General features: G+C 44.4%; 1 protein-coding gene across 1 annotated transcript in view; it reads right to left on the reverse strand.

The window, feature by feature from the left end:
- LOC137310055 (protocadherin-16-like) overlaps positions 1–20,593 on the reverse strand; it is a 351,469-nt gene that overhangs the window by 38,343 nt on the left and 292,533 nt on the right. Inside the window, exon 13 of the mRNA XM_067978016.1 lies at positions 1–169. This exon is cut by the window's left edge and continues 692 nt beyond it. Coding sequence (XP_067834117.1) covers positions 1–169 — 169 coding nt within the window. The remainder of the gene's footprint in view (positions 170–20,593) is intronic.

Genomic DNA, 20,593 nt, shown 5'->3' on the forward strand with positions numbered 1-20,593 from the left:
TCCAGCACCTGGACAGAGACAGACACCATACTGCTGTGTTGGGGAGTTCCCTGGTCTTGAGCCAAAATGGTCAAAGTATAGAAAGAAATGGATTCTCTGTCCAGCCCACTGTTGGTGGACAGAACACCACTGCTTCTGTCAATCCTAAAATGTCCATCAGGATCTCCCTCTGCAAAAAGAAAAAATTGAGTCAAAGTTTGGTTTTTCCATCAATAACCCTGAAATCATAGATTGCAACCATGGTGGATTGTAACCCTGGTGGATTGTAATCATTATGGATTGTAACCATGGTGGATTGTAACCATGGTGGCTTGTAACCATGGTGAATTTTAACCATGGTGGCTTGTAACTATGGTGAATTGCAACAATGATGGCTTGCATCCATGGTGAATTGTAACCATGGTGAGTTGTAACCATGGTGAATTGTAACCATGGTGAGTTGTAACCATGGTGAGTTGTAACCATGGTGGCTTGTAACCATGGTGAATTGTAACCATGGTGAGTTGTAACCATGGTGAGTTGTAACCATGGTGAATTGTAACCATGGTGGATTGTAACCATGGTGAATTGTAACCATGGTGAATTGTAACCATGGTTCTAACCTTCCTGGTCCCTTGATTCCCCCCAAATCTATCAAAGACATGATTTCTGCTGGCTGCTCCCAGTCCTTATCCATGTGCACAGACTGTCAATCAGCTGATAGGGGGAATCAAAGCTGAGCTCGACCCTGTCCTCCCCAGACCTCTAGATACCTGCACTTTCCAGCAGGGGTCACTGGACAGTGATCAGAACCAGGAACCTTGGCTGATTTCCCCCCTCTTCAACCCAGGGGTCACTGGGTAGTGAACTGGACAGCGTGAACCACTCTGGACAGTATGACTCACACCGTTCTGTGTGACTCACTCTGGTTTGTGTGACTCACCCTGGGCTGTGTCACTCACTCTGATAAGTGTGAATCACACTGGGCAGTGTGACTCACTCTGGGCCATGTGACTCACTCTGGGCTGTGTGACTCACTCTGGGCAGTGTGACTCACTCTGGGCCATGTGACTCACTCTGGGCCATGTGACTCACTCTGGGCAGTGTGACTCATACTGGGCAGTGTGACTCACTCTCGGCAGTGTAACTCACTCTGATAAATGTGACTCACACTGGGCAGTGTGACTCACTCTGATAAGTATGACTCACACTGGGCAGTGCGATTCACTCTGGGCAGTGTGACTCACTCTGATAAGTATTGTGTGGCACTACCACCGTGCTAAATGGGATAGATTCAGAACAGATCTAGCAGCTCAAAACTGGGCATCCATGAGGCGCTGTGGGCCATCAGCAGCAGCAGAATTGTATTCCAGCACAATCTGTAACCTCATGGCCCGGCATATTCCTCACTCTACCATTACCAACAAGCCAGGGGATCAAATCTGGTTCAATGAGGAGTGTAGAAGAGCATGCCAGGAGCAGCACCAGGCGTACCTAAAAATGAGGTGCCAACCTGGTGAAGCTACAACTCAGGACTACATGCATGCTAAACAGGGGAACCAACGGATCAGATCAAAGCTCTGCAGTCCTGCCACATCCAGTCGTGAATGGTGGTGGACAATTAAACAACTAACGGGAGGAGGAGGCTCTGTAAACATCCCCATCCTCAACGATGGCGGAGTCCAGCACGTGAGTGCAAAAGACAAGGCTGAAGCGTTTGTAACCATCTTCAGCCAGAAGTGCCGAGTGGATGATCCATCTCGGCCTCCTCCCGATATCCCCACCATCACAGAAGCCAGTCTTCAGCCAATTCGATTCACTCCACGTGATAGCAAGAAACGGCTGAGTGCACTGGATACAGCAAAGGCTATGGGCCCCGACAACATCCCAGCTGTAGTGCTGAAGATTTGTGCTCCAGAACTAGCCGTGCCTCTAGCCAAGCTGTTCCAGTACAGCTACAACACTGGCATCTACCCGACAATGTGGAAAATTGCCCAGGTATGTCCTGTCCACAAAAAGCAGGACAAATCCAATCCGACCAATTATCGCCCCATCAGTCTACTCTCAATCATCAGCAAAGTGATGGAAGGTGTCGTCGACAGTGCTATCAAGCGACACTTACTCACCAATAACCTGCTCACCGATGCTCAGTTTGGGTTCCGCCAGGACCACTCGGCTCCAGACCTCATTACAACCTTGGTCCAAACATGGACAAAAGAGCTGAATTCCAGAGGTGAGGTGAGAGTGACTGCCCTTGACATCAAGGCAGCATTTGACAGAGTGTGGCACTAAGGAGCCCTAGTTAAATTGAAGTCAATGGGAATCAGGGGGAAAACACTCCAGTGGCTGGAGTCATACCTAGCACAAAGGAAGATGGTAGTGGTTGTTGGAGGCCAATCATCTCAGCCCCAGGACATTGCTGCAGGAGTTCCTCAGGGCAGTGTCCTAGGCCCAACCATCTTCAGCTGCTTCATCAATGACCTTCCCTCCATCAGAAGATCAGAAATGGGAATGTTCGCTGATGATTGCACAGTGTTCAGTTCCATTCGCAACCCCTCAGATAATGAAGCAGTCTGTGCCCGCATGCAGCAAGACCTGGACAACATCCAGGCTTGGGCTGATAAGCGGCAAGTAACATTCACACCAGACAAGTGCCAGGCAATGACCATCTCCAACAAGAGAGAATCTAACCATCTCCCCTTGACAATCAACGGCATTACCATCGCCGAATCCCCCACCATCAACATCCTGGGGGGTCACCATTGACCAGAAACTTAACTGGAGCAGCCACATAAATACAAGAGCAGGTCAGAGGCTGGGTATTCTGTGGCGAGTGACTCACCTCCTGACTCCATAAGCCTTTCCACCATCTACAAGGCACAAGTCAGGAGTGTGATGGAATACTCTCCACTTGCTTGGATGAGTGCAGCTCCAACAACACTCAAGAAGATCAACACCATCCAGGATAAAGCAGCCCGCTTGATTGGCACCCCATCCACCACCCTGAACATTCACTCCCATCACCACCGGCGCACTGTGGCTGCAGTGTGTACCATCTACAGGATGCACTGCAGCAACTCGCCAAGGCTTCTTCGACAGCACCTCCCAAACCCGCGACCTCTACCACCTAAAAGGACAAGAGCAGCAGGCACATGGGAACAACACCACCTGCACGTTCCCCTCCAAGTCACACACCATCCCGACTTGGAAATATATCGCCGTTCCTTCATCGTCGCTGGGTCAAAATCCTTGAACTCCCTTCCTAACAGCACTGTGGGAGAACCTTCACCACACGGACTGCAGCGGTTCAAGAAGGCGGCTCACCACCACCTTCTCAAGGGCAATTAGCGATGAGCAATAAATGCCGGCCTCGCCAGTGACGCCCACATCCCATGAACGAATAAAAAAAAAACACTGGGCAATGCGACTCACTCTGGGCAGTGTGACTCCCTCTGATCAGTGTAACTCTCTGGTCTGTACATACACTCACAGAGTGGATATATCAATTACCATGAACCGATAACGTAGCCAAAACATCCATCACCCTTCCTGTGCCATAAACTTGACAGGCGAATTTGTTTGATGTTGACACAAGTCATTGTGTTCTTGATAGGTTGAGTAATAAGTGACCTTATAACATTTGCTTAAATCAGTGTCTGACCTTACAGCAAGCAGCAGATATTAGGGATATACATGTGCTCATCTGGTGCAGCTCAGAGCCAGCTGCTCACTCTATTGTTACCGTATGTCTCACTGTCAACACCCAGATGTGCAGCACAACTGGAACATAGCGTGAGTTGTGTGTTCACCACATCAGAGGAGCTGACGATTGAAGAGGAAGTGGAAAGGGTTGTTAGGAACATAGAAATAGGAGGAGGCCATTCAGCCCCTCGGGCCTGCACCACCACTCAATTAGATCACGGCTGATCTGTACCTCAACTCCATTTACCTGCCTTTGCTCCATATCCTTTAATCCCCTCACCCAACAAAAATCGATCAATCTCAGTTTTGATATTTTCAATTGACCCCCAGCTTCAACAGCTTTTTGGAGGAAGAGAGTTCCAGATTCCCACTCCTGTTTGTGTGAAGAAGTGTTTCCTGACATCACCCCTGAAGGAGTTATGCCTTTTTGTTCTGGTCATTACTTTGTGTTGAACAAAGACCTTTCTGGCGGGGGTTCCTCTTCCCAAACTGACTGCCCCAGCAGAACTCCAATGGTATCACGAAGAGATGTGAATGAACCATTTTCAGGAATGTTCTTCAGAAGCACTGAAATAGCAACATATCACGGGGGGGCACGGCACAGTGTGGGTGAGAGGCCAGAGTTCATGTCACGGGGGGGCACGGCACTGTGTGGGTGAGAGGCCAGAGTTCATGTCACGGGGGGGCACGGCACAGTGTGGGTGAGGAGCCAGTGTTCATATCACGGGGGGGCACGGCACAGTGTGGGTGAGGAGCCAGTGTTCATATCACGGGGGGGCACGGCACAGTGTGGGTGAGGAGCCAGTGTTCATATCACGGGGGGGCACGGCACAGTGTGGGTGAGAGGCCAGTGTTCATGTCACGGGGAGGCACGGCACAGTGTGGGTGAGGAGCCAGTGTTCATGTCACGGGGAGGCACGGCACAGTGTGGGTGAGGAGCCAGTGTTCATATCACGGGGGGGCACGGCACAGTGTGGGTGAGAGGCCAGTGTTCATATCATGGGGGGGCACGGCACAGTGTGGGTGAGAGGCCAGTGTTCGTGTCACGGGGAGGCACGGCACAGTGTGGGTGAGGAGCCAGTGTTCGTGTCACGGGGGGGCACGGCACAGTGTGGGTGAGAGGCCAGTGTTCGTGTCACGGGGGGGCACGGCACAGTGTGGGTGAGGAGCCAGTGTTCGTGTCACGGGGGGGCACGGCACAGTGTGGGTGAGAGGCCAGTGTTCGTGTCACGGGGGGGCACGGCACAGTGTGGGTGAGGAGCCAGTGTTCGTGTCATGGGGGGGCACGGCACAGTGTGGGTGAGGAGCCAGTGTTCGTGTCATGGGGGGGCACGGCACAGTGTGGGTGAGGAGCCAGTGTTCATATCACGGGGGGGCACGGCACAGTGTGGGTGAGGAGCCAGTGTTCATGTCACGGGGGGGCACGGCACAGTGTGGGTGAGGAGCCAACGTTGCTTGTCTGGCTGCAGCCGTGAAGATGCACCAACCATGTCTGCAGACATTGGCAAACCCAGCTCAGAATGACCATGATGATCAGCCGTCTCAGCAACAGGGACAGCGGAGGGTCAGTTGCCAACTGTGCCGCCTGCTGCAAGTACACCTGGAGCCTTGGTGCAGCTGGCACAGGCTGACACATTGCGTCTGATCCCAGACTTGGCTGCACCTTCTTGCAGGGTGGCTGCAGTACTTCCCTAAGTGATGGTGCTCTGGAGCAGCACAGAGCAAAATCGTCCTCGTGACCAACCCACGACACAGCTGTCAATCAGGGGTCTGCAGTTGGGTAGCGTGTCTCTCGCCTTAACCTTAATACTTGCGTCTGGGGCTCCATTTCCTTCAGCTTGGCCAAAGCTTAATCTCCTCCCTGTCAACCTTACTGAACGCTTCTGACGGCTTGAGATGCCTTTTGAGGCATTGTCCCAATAATGAAGGTTCCAATAATGAAAGGTCCCAGTACTGAAGGTCCCAATACTGAAGGGTTAAGTACTGTAGGGTCCCAATACTGTAGGGTCCCAATACTGAACGGTCGCAATACTGTAGGGTCCCAATACTGAACGGTCCCAAAACTGAACGGTCCCAATACTGAAGGGCCCCAGTACTGTAGGGTCCCAATACTGTAGGGTCCCAATACTGACGGGTCCCAGTACTGAATGGTCCCAATACTGAAGGGTCCCAATACTGTAGGGTCCCAATACTGAACGGTCCCAATACTGAAGGGTCCCAGTACTGTAGGGTCCCAATACTGTAGGGTCCCAATACTGAACGGTCCCAATACTGAACGGTCCCAATACTGAAGGGCCCCAGTACTGTAGGGTCCCAATACTGTAATGTTGAATACTGTAGGGTGCAATACTGTAGTGTTCAATACTGTAATGTCCAATTCTGTAGGGTGCAATACTGCAGTGTCCAATATTGTAATGGCCAATACTGTATGGTGCAATACTGTAATTTCCAATACTGCAGTGTCCAGTACTGTAGGGTGCAATACTGCAGTGTGCAATACTGTAGTGTCCAATACTGTAGAGTCCCAACACTGTAGAGTCCAGTACTGTAGAGTATCAATTCTTTAATATCCAATAATGTAGGGTGCAATACTGCAGTGTCCAATACTGTAGGGTCCCATTACTGTAGTGTCCCATACTGTAGGGTCCCAATACTGTAGTGTCCAATACTGTAGTTTGCAATACGGTAGTGTCCAATACTGTAGGGTCCAATACTGTAGTGTCCAATACTGTAGGGTGCAATACTGTAGTGTCCAATACAGTAGTGTCCAATACTGTAGGGTGCAATACTGTCGTGTCCAATACTGTAGTGTCCAAAACTGTAGTGTCCAATACTGTAGTGTCCAAAACTGTAGTGTCCAATACTGTAGTGTCCAATACTGTAGGGTGCAATACTGTAGTGTCGGATACTGTAGGGTGCAATACTGTAGTGTCCAATACTGTAGTGTCCAAAACTGTAGTGTCCAATACTGTAGTGTCCAAAACTGTAGTGTCCAAAACTGTAGTGTCCAATACTGTAGGGTGCAATACTGCAGTGTCCAATACTGTAGTGTCCAATACTGTAGTGTCCAATACTGTAGTGTCCCAATACTGTAGGGTGCAATACTTTAGTGTCCAATACTGTAGTGTCCAATACTGTAGTGTCCCAAAACTGTAGTGTCCAATACTGTAATGTCCAACACTGTAGGGTGCAATCCTGCAGTGTCCAATACTGTAGTGTTCAATACTGCAGTGTCCAAAAATGTAGTGTCCAAAACTGTAGTGTCCAATACTGTAGTGTCCAATACTGTAGGGCGCAATACTGTAGTGTCCAATACTGTAGGGTCCCAATACTGCAGGGTGCAATACTGTAATGTCCAATACTGCAGGGTGCAATAATGTAGTGTCCAATACTGTAGGGTCCAGTACTGTAGGGTGCAATACTGTAGTGTCCAATATTGTGGGGTGCAATACTGTAGTGTCCAATATTGTGGGGTGCAATACTGTAGTGTCCAATACTGTAGGGTGCAATACTGTAGTGTCCAATATTGTGGGGTGCAATACTGTAGTGTCCAATACTGTAGGGTGCAATACTGTAGTGTCCAATACTGTAGGGTGCAATACTGTAGTATCCAATACTGTAGGGTGCAATACCGTAGTATCCAATACTGTAGTGTCCAAAACTGTAGTGTCCAATACTATAGGTGCAATGCTGTAGTGTCCAATACTGTAGGGTGCAACACTGCAGTGTCCAATACTGTGGTGTCCCAATACAGTGGGGTGCAATACTTTAGTGTCTAATAATGTTGTGTCCAATACTGTAGTGTCCCAAAACTGTAGTGTCCAATGCTGTAATGTCCAACACTGCAGGGTGCAATACTGCAGTGTCCAATACTGTAATGTCCAATTCTGTAATGTCCAATACTGTAGAGTCCAATACTGCAGTGTCCAATACTGTAGTGTCCAATACTGTAGTGTCCAATACTGTAGTGTCCAATACTGTAATGTCCAACACTGTAGGGTGCAATACTGCAGTTTCCAATACTGTAGTGTCCAATACTGTAGTGTCCAATACTGTAGTGTCCCAAAACTGTAGTGTCCAATACTGTAATGTCCAATACTGTAATGTCCAATACTGTAGGGTGCAATACTCTAGAGTCCAATACTGTAGGGTGCAATACTGTAATGTCCAATACTGTATAGTCCCAATACTGTAGTGTCCAATACTGTAGTGTCCAAAACTGTAGGGCGCAATACTGTAGTGTCCAAGACTGTAATGTTCAATACTGCAGGGTCCAATACTGTAATGTCCAATACTGTAGGGTGCAATACTGTCGTGTCAAACACTGTAATGTCAAATACTGAAGGGTGCAATACTGTAATGTCCAATATTGTAAGTCCAATGCTGTAATGTCCAATGCTGTAAAGTGCAATACTTTTGTGTTCAATATTGTAATGTCCAATACTGTAGGGTTCCAATTATGTAATGTTCAATACTGTAGGGTGCAATACTGTAGGGTGCAAGACTGTAATGTCCAATACTGTAATGTCCAACACTGTAGGGAGAATACTGTAGTGTCCAATAGTGTTCAATACTGTAATGTCCAATACTGTAGTGTCCAAAACTGTAGTGTCCAATACTGTAGAGACCAGGACTGTCGAGTCCCAATACTGTAGTGTTCAATACTGTAGGGTCCAATACTGTAATGTCCAACACTGTAGGGTGCAATAATGTTGGGTCCAATACTGTAGGGTACAGTACTGTAGTGTTCAACACTGTAGTGTCCAATACTGTAGGGTGCAATACTGAAGTGTCCAATACTGTAGTGTTCAATACAGTTGAGTCCAGTACTGTAGAGTCCCAATACTGTAGAGTCCAGTACTGTAGAGTCCCAATTCTTTAATTTCCAATACTGTAGGGTGCAATACTGTAATGTCCAATTCTGTAATGTCCAATTCTGTAATGTCCAATACTGTAGAGTCCAATACTGCAGTGTCCAATACTGTAGTGTCCCAATACTGTAGTGTCCAATACTGAAGTGTCCAATACTGTAGTGTCCAATACTGTAGTGTCTAACACTGTAGAGTCCAATACTGTAATGTCCAACACTGTAGGGTGCAATACTGTTGTGTCCAATACTGAAGTGTCCAATACTGTAGTGTCCAATACTGAAGTGTCCAATACTGTAGTGTCCCAAAACTGTAATGTCCAATACTGTAATGTTCAACACTGTAGGGTGCAATACTGCAGTTTCCAATACTGAAGTGTCCAATACTGTAGTGTCCAACACTGAAATATCCAATACTGTGATGTCCAATACTGTAGGGTGCAATACTGTAGTGTCATAGAGTCATAGAGTTATACAGCACGGATAGAGGCCCTTCGGCCCATCGTGTCCGCGCTGGCCATCAAGCCCAGTCTAATCTAATCCCATATTCCAGCATTTGGTCCGTAGCCTTGTATGCTATGGCATTTCAAGTGCTCATCCAAATGCTTCTTGAATGTTGTGAGGGTTCCTGCCTCCACAACCCTCTCAGGCAGTGAGTTCCAGACTCCAACCACCCTCTGGGTGAAAAAGTTCTTTCTCAAATCCCCTCTAAACCTCCCGCCTTTTACCTTGAATCTATGCCCCCTTGTTAGAGAACCCTCAACGAAGGGAAAAAGCTCCTGAGTATCCATCCTATCTATGCCCCTCATAATTTTGTACACCTCAATCATGTCCCCCCTCAGCCTCCTCTGCTCCAAGGAAAACAAACCCAATCTTCCCAGTCTCTCTTCATAGCTGAAGCGCTCCAGCCCTGGTAACATCCTGGTGAATCTCCTCTGCACCCTCTCCAAAGCGATCACATCCTTCCTGTAGTGCGGCGACCAGGACTGCACACAGTACTCCAGCTGTGGCCTAACCAGTGTTTTATACAGATCCATCATAACCTCCTTGCTCTCCAAGACTGTAATGTTCAATACTGTAGGGTCCAATACTGTAGGGTGCAATACTGTTATGTCCAATACTGTATAGTCCCACTACTGTAGGGTGCAATACTGTAGTGTCCAAGACTGTAATGTTCCATCCTGTAGGGTCCAATACTGTAATGCCCCATACTGTTGGGTGCAATACTGTAATGTCCAATACTGTAATGTCCAATGCTGTAGGGTGCAATACTGTAGTATCCAATACTGTAGTGTCCCAATACTGTAGAGTCCAATACTGTAGTGTTCAATACTGTAGTGTCCAATACTGTAATGTCCAATACTGTAGGGTGCAATACTGTTGGGTCCAATACTGTAGGGTACAGTACTGTAGTGTTCAACACTGTAGTGTCCAATACTGTAGGGTGCAATACTGAAGTGTCCAATACTGTAGTGTTCAATACTGTAGAGTCCAGTACTGTAGAGTCCCAATACTGTAGAGTCCAGTACTGTAGAGTCCAGTACTGTAGAGTCCCAAGACTGTAGAGTCCAATACTGTAGAGTCCAGTACTGTAGAGTCCCAATTCTTTAATTTCCAATACTGTAGGGTGCAATAGTGTTCAATACTGTAGTGTCCAATACTGAAGTGTCCAATACGGTAGGGTCCAATAGTGCTGGATGCAATGCTGTAGGGTCCAAGACTGTAATGTCCAACACTGTAGGGTGCAATACTGTAGGGTCCAATAATGTAGGGTGCAATACTGTAGTGTCCAATATTGTATGGAGCAATACTGTAGTGTCCAATACTGTAGTGTCCCAAAACTGTAATGTCCAATACTGCAATGTTCAACACTGTAGGGTGCAATACTGCAGTTTCCAATACTGTAGTGTCCAATACTGTAGTGTCACAAAACTGTAGTGTCCAATACTATAGTGTCCAATACTGAAATGTCCAATACTGAAATGTCCAATACTGTAGGGTGCAATACTGTAGAGTCCAATACTGTAGGGTGCAATACTGTAGGGTGCAATACTGTAGAGTCCAATACTGTAGGGTGCAATACTGTAATGTCCAATACTGTATAGTCCCAATACTGTAGGGTGCAATACTATAGTGTCCAAGACTGTAATGTTCAATACTGTAGGGTCCAATACTGTAGAGTCCAATACTGTAGGGTGCAATACTGTAGTGTCCAAGACTGTAATGTTCAATACTGTAGGGTCCAATACTGTAATGTCCAATACTGTTGGGTGCAATACTGTAATGTCCAATACTGTAATGTCCAATACTGTAGGATGCAATACTGTAGTGTCAAATACTGTAATGTCCAATATTGAAGGGTCCAATACTGTAATGTCCAATATTGAAGGGTCCAATACTGTAATGTCCAACACTGTAGAGTACAATACTGTAGGGTCCAATACTATAATGTCCAACACTGTAGGGTGCAATACTGTAGTGTCCAATACAGTAGGGTGCAATACTGCAGGGTGCAATACTGCAGGGTGCAATACTCTAGTGTCCAATACTGTGGTGAGCAATACTGTAGTGTCCAATACTGTACGGTGCAATACTATAGTGTCCAATACTGTAGTGTCCAATACTGTAGTGTCCCAAAACTGTAGTGTCCAATACTGTAATGTCCAACACTGTCGGGTGCAATACTGCAGTTTCCAATACTGTAGTGTCCAATACTGTAGCTTCCCAAAACTGTAGTGTCCAATACTGTAGTGTCCAATACTGTAATGTCCAAAACTGTAATGTCCAATACTGTAGGGTGCAATACTGTAGAGCCCAATACTGTAGGGTGCAATACTGTAATGTCCAACACTGTATAGTCCCAATACTGTAGTGCCCAATACTGTAGTGTCCAAAACTGTAGTGTCCCAAAACTGTAGTGTCCAATACTGTAATGTCCAACACTGTAGGGTGCAATACTGCAGTTTCCAATACTGTAGTGTCCAATACTGTCGTGTCCCAAAACTGTAGTGTCCAATAATATAATGTCCAATACTGTAATGTCCAATACTGTAGGGTGCAATACTGTAGAGTCCAATACTGCAGGGTGCAATACTGTAATGTCCAATACTGTATAGTCCCAATACTGTAGTGTCCAATACTGTAGTGTCCAAAACTGTAGGGCGCAATACTGCAGTGTCCAAGACTGTAATGTTCAATACTGTAGGGTCCAATACTGTAATGTCCAATATTGTAAGTCCAATGCTGTAATGTCCAATGCTGTGGGGTGCAATACTTTAGTGTCCAATATTGTAATGTCCAATACTGTAGGGTGCAATACTGTAATGTCCAATACTGTAGGGCGCAATACTGTAGTGTCCAAGACTGTAATGTTCAATACTGTAGGGCCCAATACTGTAATGTCCAATACTGCAGGGTGCAATACTGTAGTGTCAAACACTGTAATGTCCAATACTGAAGGGTGCAATACTGTAGTGTCCAATACTGTAATGTCCAATACTGTAGAGTCCAATACTGTAGTGTCCCAATACTGTAGTGTCCAATACTGTAGAGTCCAATACTTTAGTGTTCAATACTGTTGGGTCCAATATTGTAATGTCCAACACTGTAGGGTGCAATACTGTAAGGTGCAATACTGCAGTGTCCAATACTGTAGTGTCCAATACTGTAGTGTTCAATACTGTAGAGACCAGGACTGCAGAGTCCCAATACTGTAGAGTCCAATACTGTAGTGTTCAATACTGTTGGGTCCAATACTGTAAAGTCCAACACTGTAATGTCCAATACTGCAGTGTCCAATACTGTAGGGTGCAATACTGCAGTGTCCAATACTGTAGTGTCCAATACTGTAGTGTTCAATACTGTAGAGACCAGGACTGTAGAGTCCCAATACTGTAGAGTCCAACACTGTAGTGTTCAACACTGTAGTGTCCAATACTGTAGGGTGCAATACTGAAGTGTCCAATACTGTAGTGTTCAATACTGTAGAGTCCAGTACTGTAGAGTCCCAATACTGTCGAGTCCAGTACTGTAGAGTCCAGCACTGTAGAGTCCCAAGACTGTAGAGTCCAATACTGTAGAGTCCAGCACTGTAGAGTCCCAATTCTTTAATTTCCAATACTGTAGGGTGCAATACTGTAGTACCCAATAGTGTTCAATACTGTAGTATCCAATACTGTAGTGTCCAATACTGTAATGTCCAACACTGTAGGGTGCAATACTGTAGGGTCCAATACTGTAGGGTGCAATACTGTAGTGTCCAATACTGTATGGTGCAATACTGTAGTGTCCAATACTGTAGTGTCCCAAAACTGTAATGTCCAACACTGTAATGTTCAACACTGTAGGGTGCAATACTGCAGTTTCCAATACTGTAGTGTCCAATACTGTCGTGTCCCAAAACTGTAGTGTCCAATACTATAGTCTCCAATACTGAAATGTCCAATACTGTAATGTCCAATACTGTAGGGTGCAATACTGTAGAGTCCAATACTGTAGGGTGCAATACTGTAATGTCCAATACTGTATAGTCCCAATACTGTAGGGTGCAATACTGTAGTGTCCAAGACTGTAATGTTCAATACGGTAGGGTCCAATACTGTAGAGTCCAATACTGTAGGGTGCAATACTGTAGTGTCCAAGACTGTAATGTTCAATACTGTAGAGTCCAATACTGTAATGTCCAATACTGTTGGGTGCAATACTGTAATGTCCAATACTGTAATGTCCAATACTGTAGTGTCAAATGCTGTAATGTCCAATATTGAAGGGTCCAATACTGTAATGTCCAATATTGAAGGGTCCAATACTGTAATGTCCAACACTGTAGAGTCCAATACTGTAGGGTCCAATACTATAATGTCCAACACTGTAGGGTGCAATACTGTAGGGTCCAATACTGTAGGGTGCAATACTGTAGTGTCCAATAGAGTAGGGTTCAATACTGCAGGGTGCAATACTGCAGTGTGCAATACTATAGTGTCCAATACTGTGGTGAGCAATACTGTAGTGTCCAATACTGTAGGGTGCAATACTATAGTGTCCAATACTGTCGTGTCCAAAAATGTAGTGTCCCAATACTGTAGTGTCCAATACTGTAGTGTCCAATACTGTAGTGTCCCAAAACTGTAGTGTCCAATACTGTAGTGTCCAAAACTGTAATGTCCAATACTGTTGGGTGCAATACTGTAGAGCCCAATACTGTAGGGTGCAATACTGTAATGTCCAACACTGTAGGGTGCAATACTGCAGTTTCCAATACTGTAGTGTCCAATACTGTAGTGTCCCAAAACTGTAGTGTCCAATAATGTAATGTGCAATACTGTAATGTCCAATACTGTAGGGTGCAATACTGTAGAGTCCAATACTGTAGGGTGCAATACTGTAATGTCCAATACTGTATAGTCCCAATACTGTAGTGTCCAATACTGTAGTGTCCAAAACTGTAGGGCGCAATACTGCAGTGTCCAAGACTGTAATGTTCAATACTGTAGGGTCCAATACTGTAATGTCCAATATTGTAAGTCCAATGCTGTAATGTCCAATGCTGTAGGGTGCAATACTGTAATGTCCAATACTGTAGGGCGCAATACTGTAGTGTCCAAGACTGTAATGTCCAATACTTTAAGTCCAATGCTGTAACGTCCAATGCTGTAGGGTGCAATACTGTAGTGTCCAATACTGTAATGTCCAAAACTGTAATGTCCAATACTGTAGGGTGCAATACTGTAGAGCCCAATACTGTAGGGTGCAATACTGTAATGTCCAACACTGTATAGTCCCAATACTGTAGTGCCCAATACTGTAGTGTCCAAAACTGTAGAGTCCCAAAACTGTAGTGTCCAATACTGTAATGTCCAACACTGTAGGATGCAATACTGCAGTTTCCAATACTGTAGTGTCCAATACTGTAGTGTCCCAAAACTGTAGTGTCCAATAATGTAATGTCCAATACTGTAATGTCCAACACTGTAGTGTTCAACACTGTAGTGTCCAATACTGTAGGGTGCAATACTGAAGTGTGCAATACTGTAGTGTTCAATACTGTAGAGTCCAGTACTGTAGAGTCCCAATACTGTAGAGTCCAGTACTGTAGAGTCCAGTACTGTAGAGTCCCAAGACTGTAGAGTCCAGTACTGTAGAGTCCAGTACTGTAGAGTCCCAAGACTGTAGAGTCCAATACTGTAGAGTCCAGTACTGTAGCATCCCAATTCTTTAATTTCCAATACTGTAGGGTGCAATACTGTAGTATCCAAAACTGTAGTGTCCCAATACTGTAGTGTCCAATACTGTAGTGTCCAACACTGTAGAGTCCAATACTGTAGAGGCCAATACTGTAGTGTTCAATACTGTAGGGTCCAATACTGTAATGTCCAACACTGTGGGGTGCAATACTGTAGTGTCCAATAGTGTTCAATACTGTAGTGTCCAATACTGAAGTGTCCAATACGGTAGGTCCAATAGTGTTAGATCCAATGCTGTAGAGTCCAATACTGTAATGACCAACACTGTGGGGTGCAATACTGTAGGGTGCAATACTGTAGTGTCCAATACTGCAGTGTCCAAAACTGTAGTGTCCCAATACTGTCGTGTCCAATGCTGTAGTGTCCAATACTGTAGTGTCCCAAAACCGTAATGTCCAATACTGTAATGTTCAACACTGTAGGGTGCAATACTGCAGTTTCCAATACTGAAGTGTCCAATACTGTAGTGTCCCAAAACTGTAGTGTCCAATACTATAGTGTCCAATACTAAAATGTCCAATACTGTAATGTCCAATACGTTAGGGTGCAATACTGTAGAGTCCAATACTGTAGGGTTCAATACTGTAATGTCCAATACTGTATAGTCCCAATACTGTAGGGTGCAATACTGTAGTGTCCAAGACTGTAATGTCCAATACTGTTGGGTGCAATACTGTAAAGTCCAATACTGTAATGTCCAATACTGTTAGGGTGCAATACTGTAGTGTCAAATACTGTAATGTCCAAAATTGAAGGGTCCAATACTGTAATGTCCAATACTGTAGGGCGCAATACTGTAGAGTCCAAGACTGTAATGTTCAATACTGTAGGGTCCAATACTGTAATGTCCAATACTGTTGGGTGCAATACTGTAGTGTCCAATACTGTAGGGTTCCAATTCTGTAATGTTCAATACTGTAGGGTCCAATACTGTAATGTCCAATACTGTTGGGTGCAATACTGTAGTGTCCAATACTGTAGGGTTCCAATTCTGTAATGTTCAATACTGTAGGGTGCAATACTGTAGGGTGCAAGACTGTAATGTCCAATACTGTAATGTCCAATACTGAAGTCTCCAATACTGTAGGGTCCAATAGTGTTCGATGCAATGCTGTCGGGTCCAATACTGTAATGTCCAATACTGTAGAGTCCAATACTGTAGTGTCCCAATACTGTAGTGTCCAATACTGTAGAGTCCAATCCTGTAGTGTTCAATACTGTTGGGTCCAATTCTGTAATGTCCAACACTGTAATGTTCAATACTGAAGTGTCCAATACTGTAGTGTTCAATAATGTAGAGTCCCAATACTGTAGAGTCCAGTACTGTAGAGTCCCAATACTGTAGGGTGCAATACTGTAGTGTCCAAGACTGTAATGTCCAATACTGTTGGGTGCAATACTGTAAAGTCCAATACTGTAATGTCCAATACTGTCAGGGTGCAATACTGTAGTGTCAAATACTGCATTGTCCAAAATTGAAGGGTCCAATACTGTAATGTCCAATACTGTAGGGCGCAATACTGTAGTGTCCAAGACTGTAATGTTCAATACTGTAGGGTCCAATACTGTAATGTCCAATACTGTTGGGTGCAATACTGTAGTGTCCAATACTGTAATGTCCAATACTGTTGGGTGCAATACTGTAAAGTCCAATACTGTAATGTCCAATACTGTTAGGGTGCAATACTGTAGTGTCAAATACTGTAATGTCCAAAATTGAAGGGTCCAATACTGTAATGTCCAATACTGTAGGGCGCAATACTGTAGAGTCCAAGACTGTAATGTTCAATACTGTAGGGTCCAATACTGTAATGTCCAATACTGTTGGGTGCAATACTGTAGTGTCCAATACTGTAGGGTTCCAATTCTGTAATGTTCAATACTGTAGGGTCCAATACTGTAATGTCCAATACTGTTGGGTGCAATACTGTAGTGTCCAATACTGTAGGGTTCCAATTCTGTAATGTTCAATACTGTAGGGTGCAATACTGTAGGGTGCAAGACTGTAATGTCCAATACTGTAATGTCCAATACTGAAGTCTCCAATACTGTAGGGTCCAATAGTGTTCGATGCAATGCTGTCGGGTCCAATACTGTAATGTCCAATACTGTAGAGTCCAATACTGTAGTGTCCCAATACTGTAGTGTCCAATACTGTAGAGTCCAATCCTGTAGTGTTCAATACTGTTGGGTCCAATTCTGTAATGTCCAACACTGTAATGTTCAATACTGAAGTGTCCAATACTGTAGTGTTCAATAATGTAGAGTCCCAATACTGTAGAGTCCAGTACTGTAGAGTCCCAATACTGTAGGGTGCAATACTGTAGTGTCCAAGACTGTAATGTCCAATACTGTTGGGTGCAATACTGTAAAGTCCAATACTGTAATGTCCAATACTGTCAGGGTGCAATACTGTAGTGTCAAATACTGCATTGTCCAAAATTGAAGGGTCCAATACTGTAATGTCCAATACTGTAGGGCGCAATACTGTAGTGTCCAAGACTGTAATGTTCAATACTGTAGGGTCCAATACTGTAATGTCCAATACTGTTGGGTGCAATACTGTAGTGTCCAATACTGTAATGTCCAATACTGTTGGGTGCAATACTGTAAAGTCCAATACTGTAATGTCCAATACTGTTAGGGTGCAATACTGTAGTGTCAAATACTGTAATGTCCAAAATTGAAGGGTCCAATACTGTAATGTCCAATACTGTAGGGCGCAATACTGTAGAGTCCAAGACTGTAATGTTCAATACTGTAGGGTCCAATACTGTAATGTCCAATACTGTTGGGTGCAATACTGTAGTGTCCAATACTGTAGGGTTCCAATTCTGTAATGTTCAATACTGTAGGGTGCAATACTGTAGGGTGCAAGACTGTAATGTCCAATACTGTAATGTCCAATACTGAAGTCTCCAATACTGTAGGGTCCAATAGTGTTCGATGCAATGCTGTCGGGTCCAATACTGTAATGTCCAATACTGTAGAGTCCAATACTGTAGAGTCCAATACTGTAGAGTCCAATACTGTAGTGTTCAATACTGTTGGGTCCAATACTGTAATGTCCAACACTGTAGGGTGCAATACTGTAGTGTCCAATACTGTAGTGTCCCAATACTGTAGTGTCCAATACTGTAGAGTCCAATCCTGTAGTGTTCAATACTGTTGGGTCCAATTCTGTAATGTCCAACACTGTAATGTTCAATACTGAAGTGTCCAATACTGTAGTGTTCAATAATGTAGAGTCCCAATACTGTAGAGTCCAGTACTGTAGAGTCCCAATACTGTAGGGTGCAATACTGTAGTGTCCAAGACTGTAATGTCCAATACTGTTGGGTGCAATACTGTAAAGTCCAATACTGTAATGTCCAATACTGTTAGGGTGCAATACTGTAGTGTCAAATACTGCATTGTCCAAAATTGAAGGGTCCAATACTGTAATGTCCAATACTGTAGGGCGCAATACTGTAGTGTCCAAGACTGTAATGTTCAATACTGTAGGGTCCAATACTGTAATGTCCAATACTGTTGGGTGCAATACTGTAGTGTCCAATACTGTAGGGTTCCAATTCTGTAATGTTCAATACTGTAGGGTGCAATACTGTAGGGTGCAAGACTGTAATGTCCAATACTGTAATGTCCAATACTGAAGTCTCCAATACTCTAGGGTCCAATAGTGTTCGATGCAATGCTGTAGGGTCCAATACTGTAATGTCCAATACTGTAGAGTCCAATACTGTAGAGTCCAATACTGTAGTGTTCAATACTGTTGGGTCCAATACTGTAATGTCCAACACTGTAGGGTGCAATACTGTAGTGTCCAATACTGTAGTGTCCCAATACTGTAGTGTCCAATACTGTAGAGTCCAATACTGTAGTGTTCAATACTGTTGGGTCCAATTCTGTAATGTCCAACACTGTAATGTTCAGTACTGAAGTGTCCAATACTGTAGTGTTCAATAATGTAGAGTCCAGTACTGTAGAGTCCAGTACTGTAGAGTCCAGTACTGTAGAGTCCCAAGACTGTAGAGTCCAATACTGTAGAGTCCAGTACTGTAGCGTCCCAATTCTTTAATTTCCAATACTGTAGGGTGCAATACTGTAGTATCCAAAACTGTAGTGTCCCAATACTGTAGTGTCCAACACTGTGGAGTCCAATACTGTAGAGTCCAATACCTTCGTGTTCAATACTGTCGGGTCCAATACTGTAATGTCCAATAGTGTTCAATACTGTTGTGTCCAATACTGTAGTGTCCAAAACTGTAGTGTCCCAATACTGTAGTGTCCAATACTGTAGTGTCCAATACTGTAGTGTCCAATACTGTAGTGTCCCAAAACTGTAATGTCCAACACTGTAATGTTCAACACTGTAGGGTGCAATACTGCAGTTTCCAATACTGAAGTGTCCAATACTGTAGTGTCCCAAAACTGTAGTGTCCAATACTGTAGTGTCCAATACTGAAATGTCCAATACTGTAATGTCCAATACTATAGGGTGCAATACTGTAGAGTCCAATAATGTAGGGTGCAATACTGTAGAGTCCAATACTGTAGTGTCCAATACTGTAGTGTCCAATACGGTAGGGTCCAATAGTGTTAGATCCAATGCTGTAGGGTCCAATACTGTAATGTCCAATTCTGTATGGTGCAATACTGTAGTGTCCAATACTGTAGTGTCCCAAAACTGTAATGTCCAATACTGTAATGTTCAACACTGTAAGGTGCAATACTGCAGTTTCCAATACTGTAGTGTCAAATACTGTCGTGTCCCAAAACTGTAGTGCCCAATACTATAGTGTCCAATACTGAAATGTCCAATACTGTAATGTCCAATACTGTAGGGTGCAATACTGTAGGGTCCAATACTGCAGGGTGCAATACTGTAATGTCCAATACTGTATAGTCCCAATACTGTAGGGTGCAATACGATAGTGTCCAAGACTGTAATGTTCAATACTGTAGGGTCCAATACTGTAATGTCCAATACTGTTGGGTGCAATACTGTAATGTCCAATACTGTAATGTCCAATACTGTAGGGTCCAATATGTAATGTCCAACAATGTAGGGTGCAATACTGTAGGGTCCAATACTGTAGGGTGCAATACTGTCGTGTCCAATACAGTAGGGTGCAATACTGCAGGGTGCAATACTGTAGTGTGCAATACTCTAGTGTCCAATACTGTAGTGTCCAAAACTGTAGTGTCCCAATACAGTAGTGTCCAATACCGTTGTGTCCAATACTGTAGTGTCCCAAAACTGTACTGTCCAATACTGTAATGTCCAACACTGTCGGGTGCAATACTGCAGTTTCCAATACTGTAGTGTCCAATACTGTAATGTCCAAAACTGTAATGTCCAATACTGTAGGGTGCAATACTGTAGAGTCCAATACTGTAGGGTGCAATACTGTATAGTCTCAATACTGTAGGGCGCAATACTGTAGTGTCCAAGACTGTAATGTTCAATACTGTAGGGTCCAATACTGTAATGTCCAATACTGTTGGGTACAATACTGTAATGTCCAATACTGTAATGTCCAATACTGTCGGGTGCAATACTGTAGTGTCAAACACTGTAATGTCCAATACTGAAGTGTGCAATACTGTATTGTCCAATACTGAAGGTCAAATGCTGTAATGTCCAATGCTGTAGGGTGCAATACTGTTGGGTCCAATACTGTAGGGTCCAATACTGTAGGGTGCAATACAGCAGTGTCCAATACTGTAGTGTCCAATATTGTGGGGTGCAATACTGTAGTGTCCAATACTGCAGGGTGCCAGACTGTAGTGTCGAATACTG

Source organism: Heptranchias perlo, unplaced genomic scaffold (assembly GCF_035084215.1).
Source record: "Heptranchias perlo isolate sHepPer1 unplaced genomic scaffold, sHepPer1.hap1 HAP1_SCAFFOLD_204, whole genome shotgun sequence".
NCBI classification, from domain to species: domain Eukaryota; kingdom Metazoa; phylum Chordata; class Chondrichthyes; order Hexanchiformes; family Hexanchidae; genus Heptranchias; species Heptranchias perlo.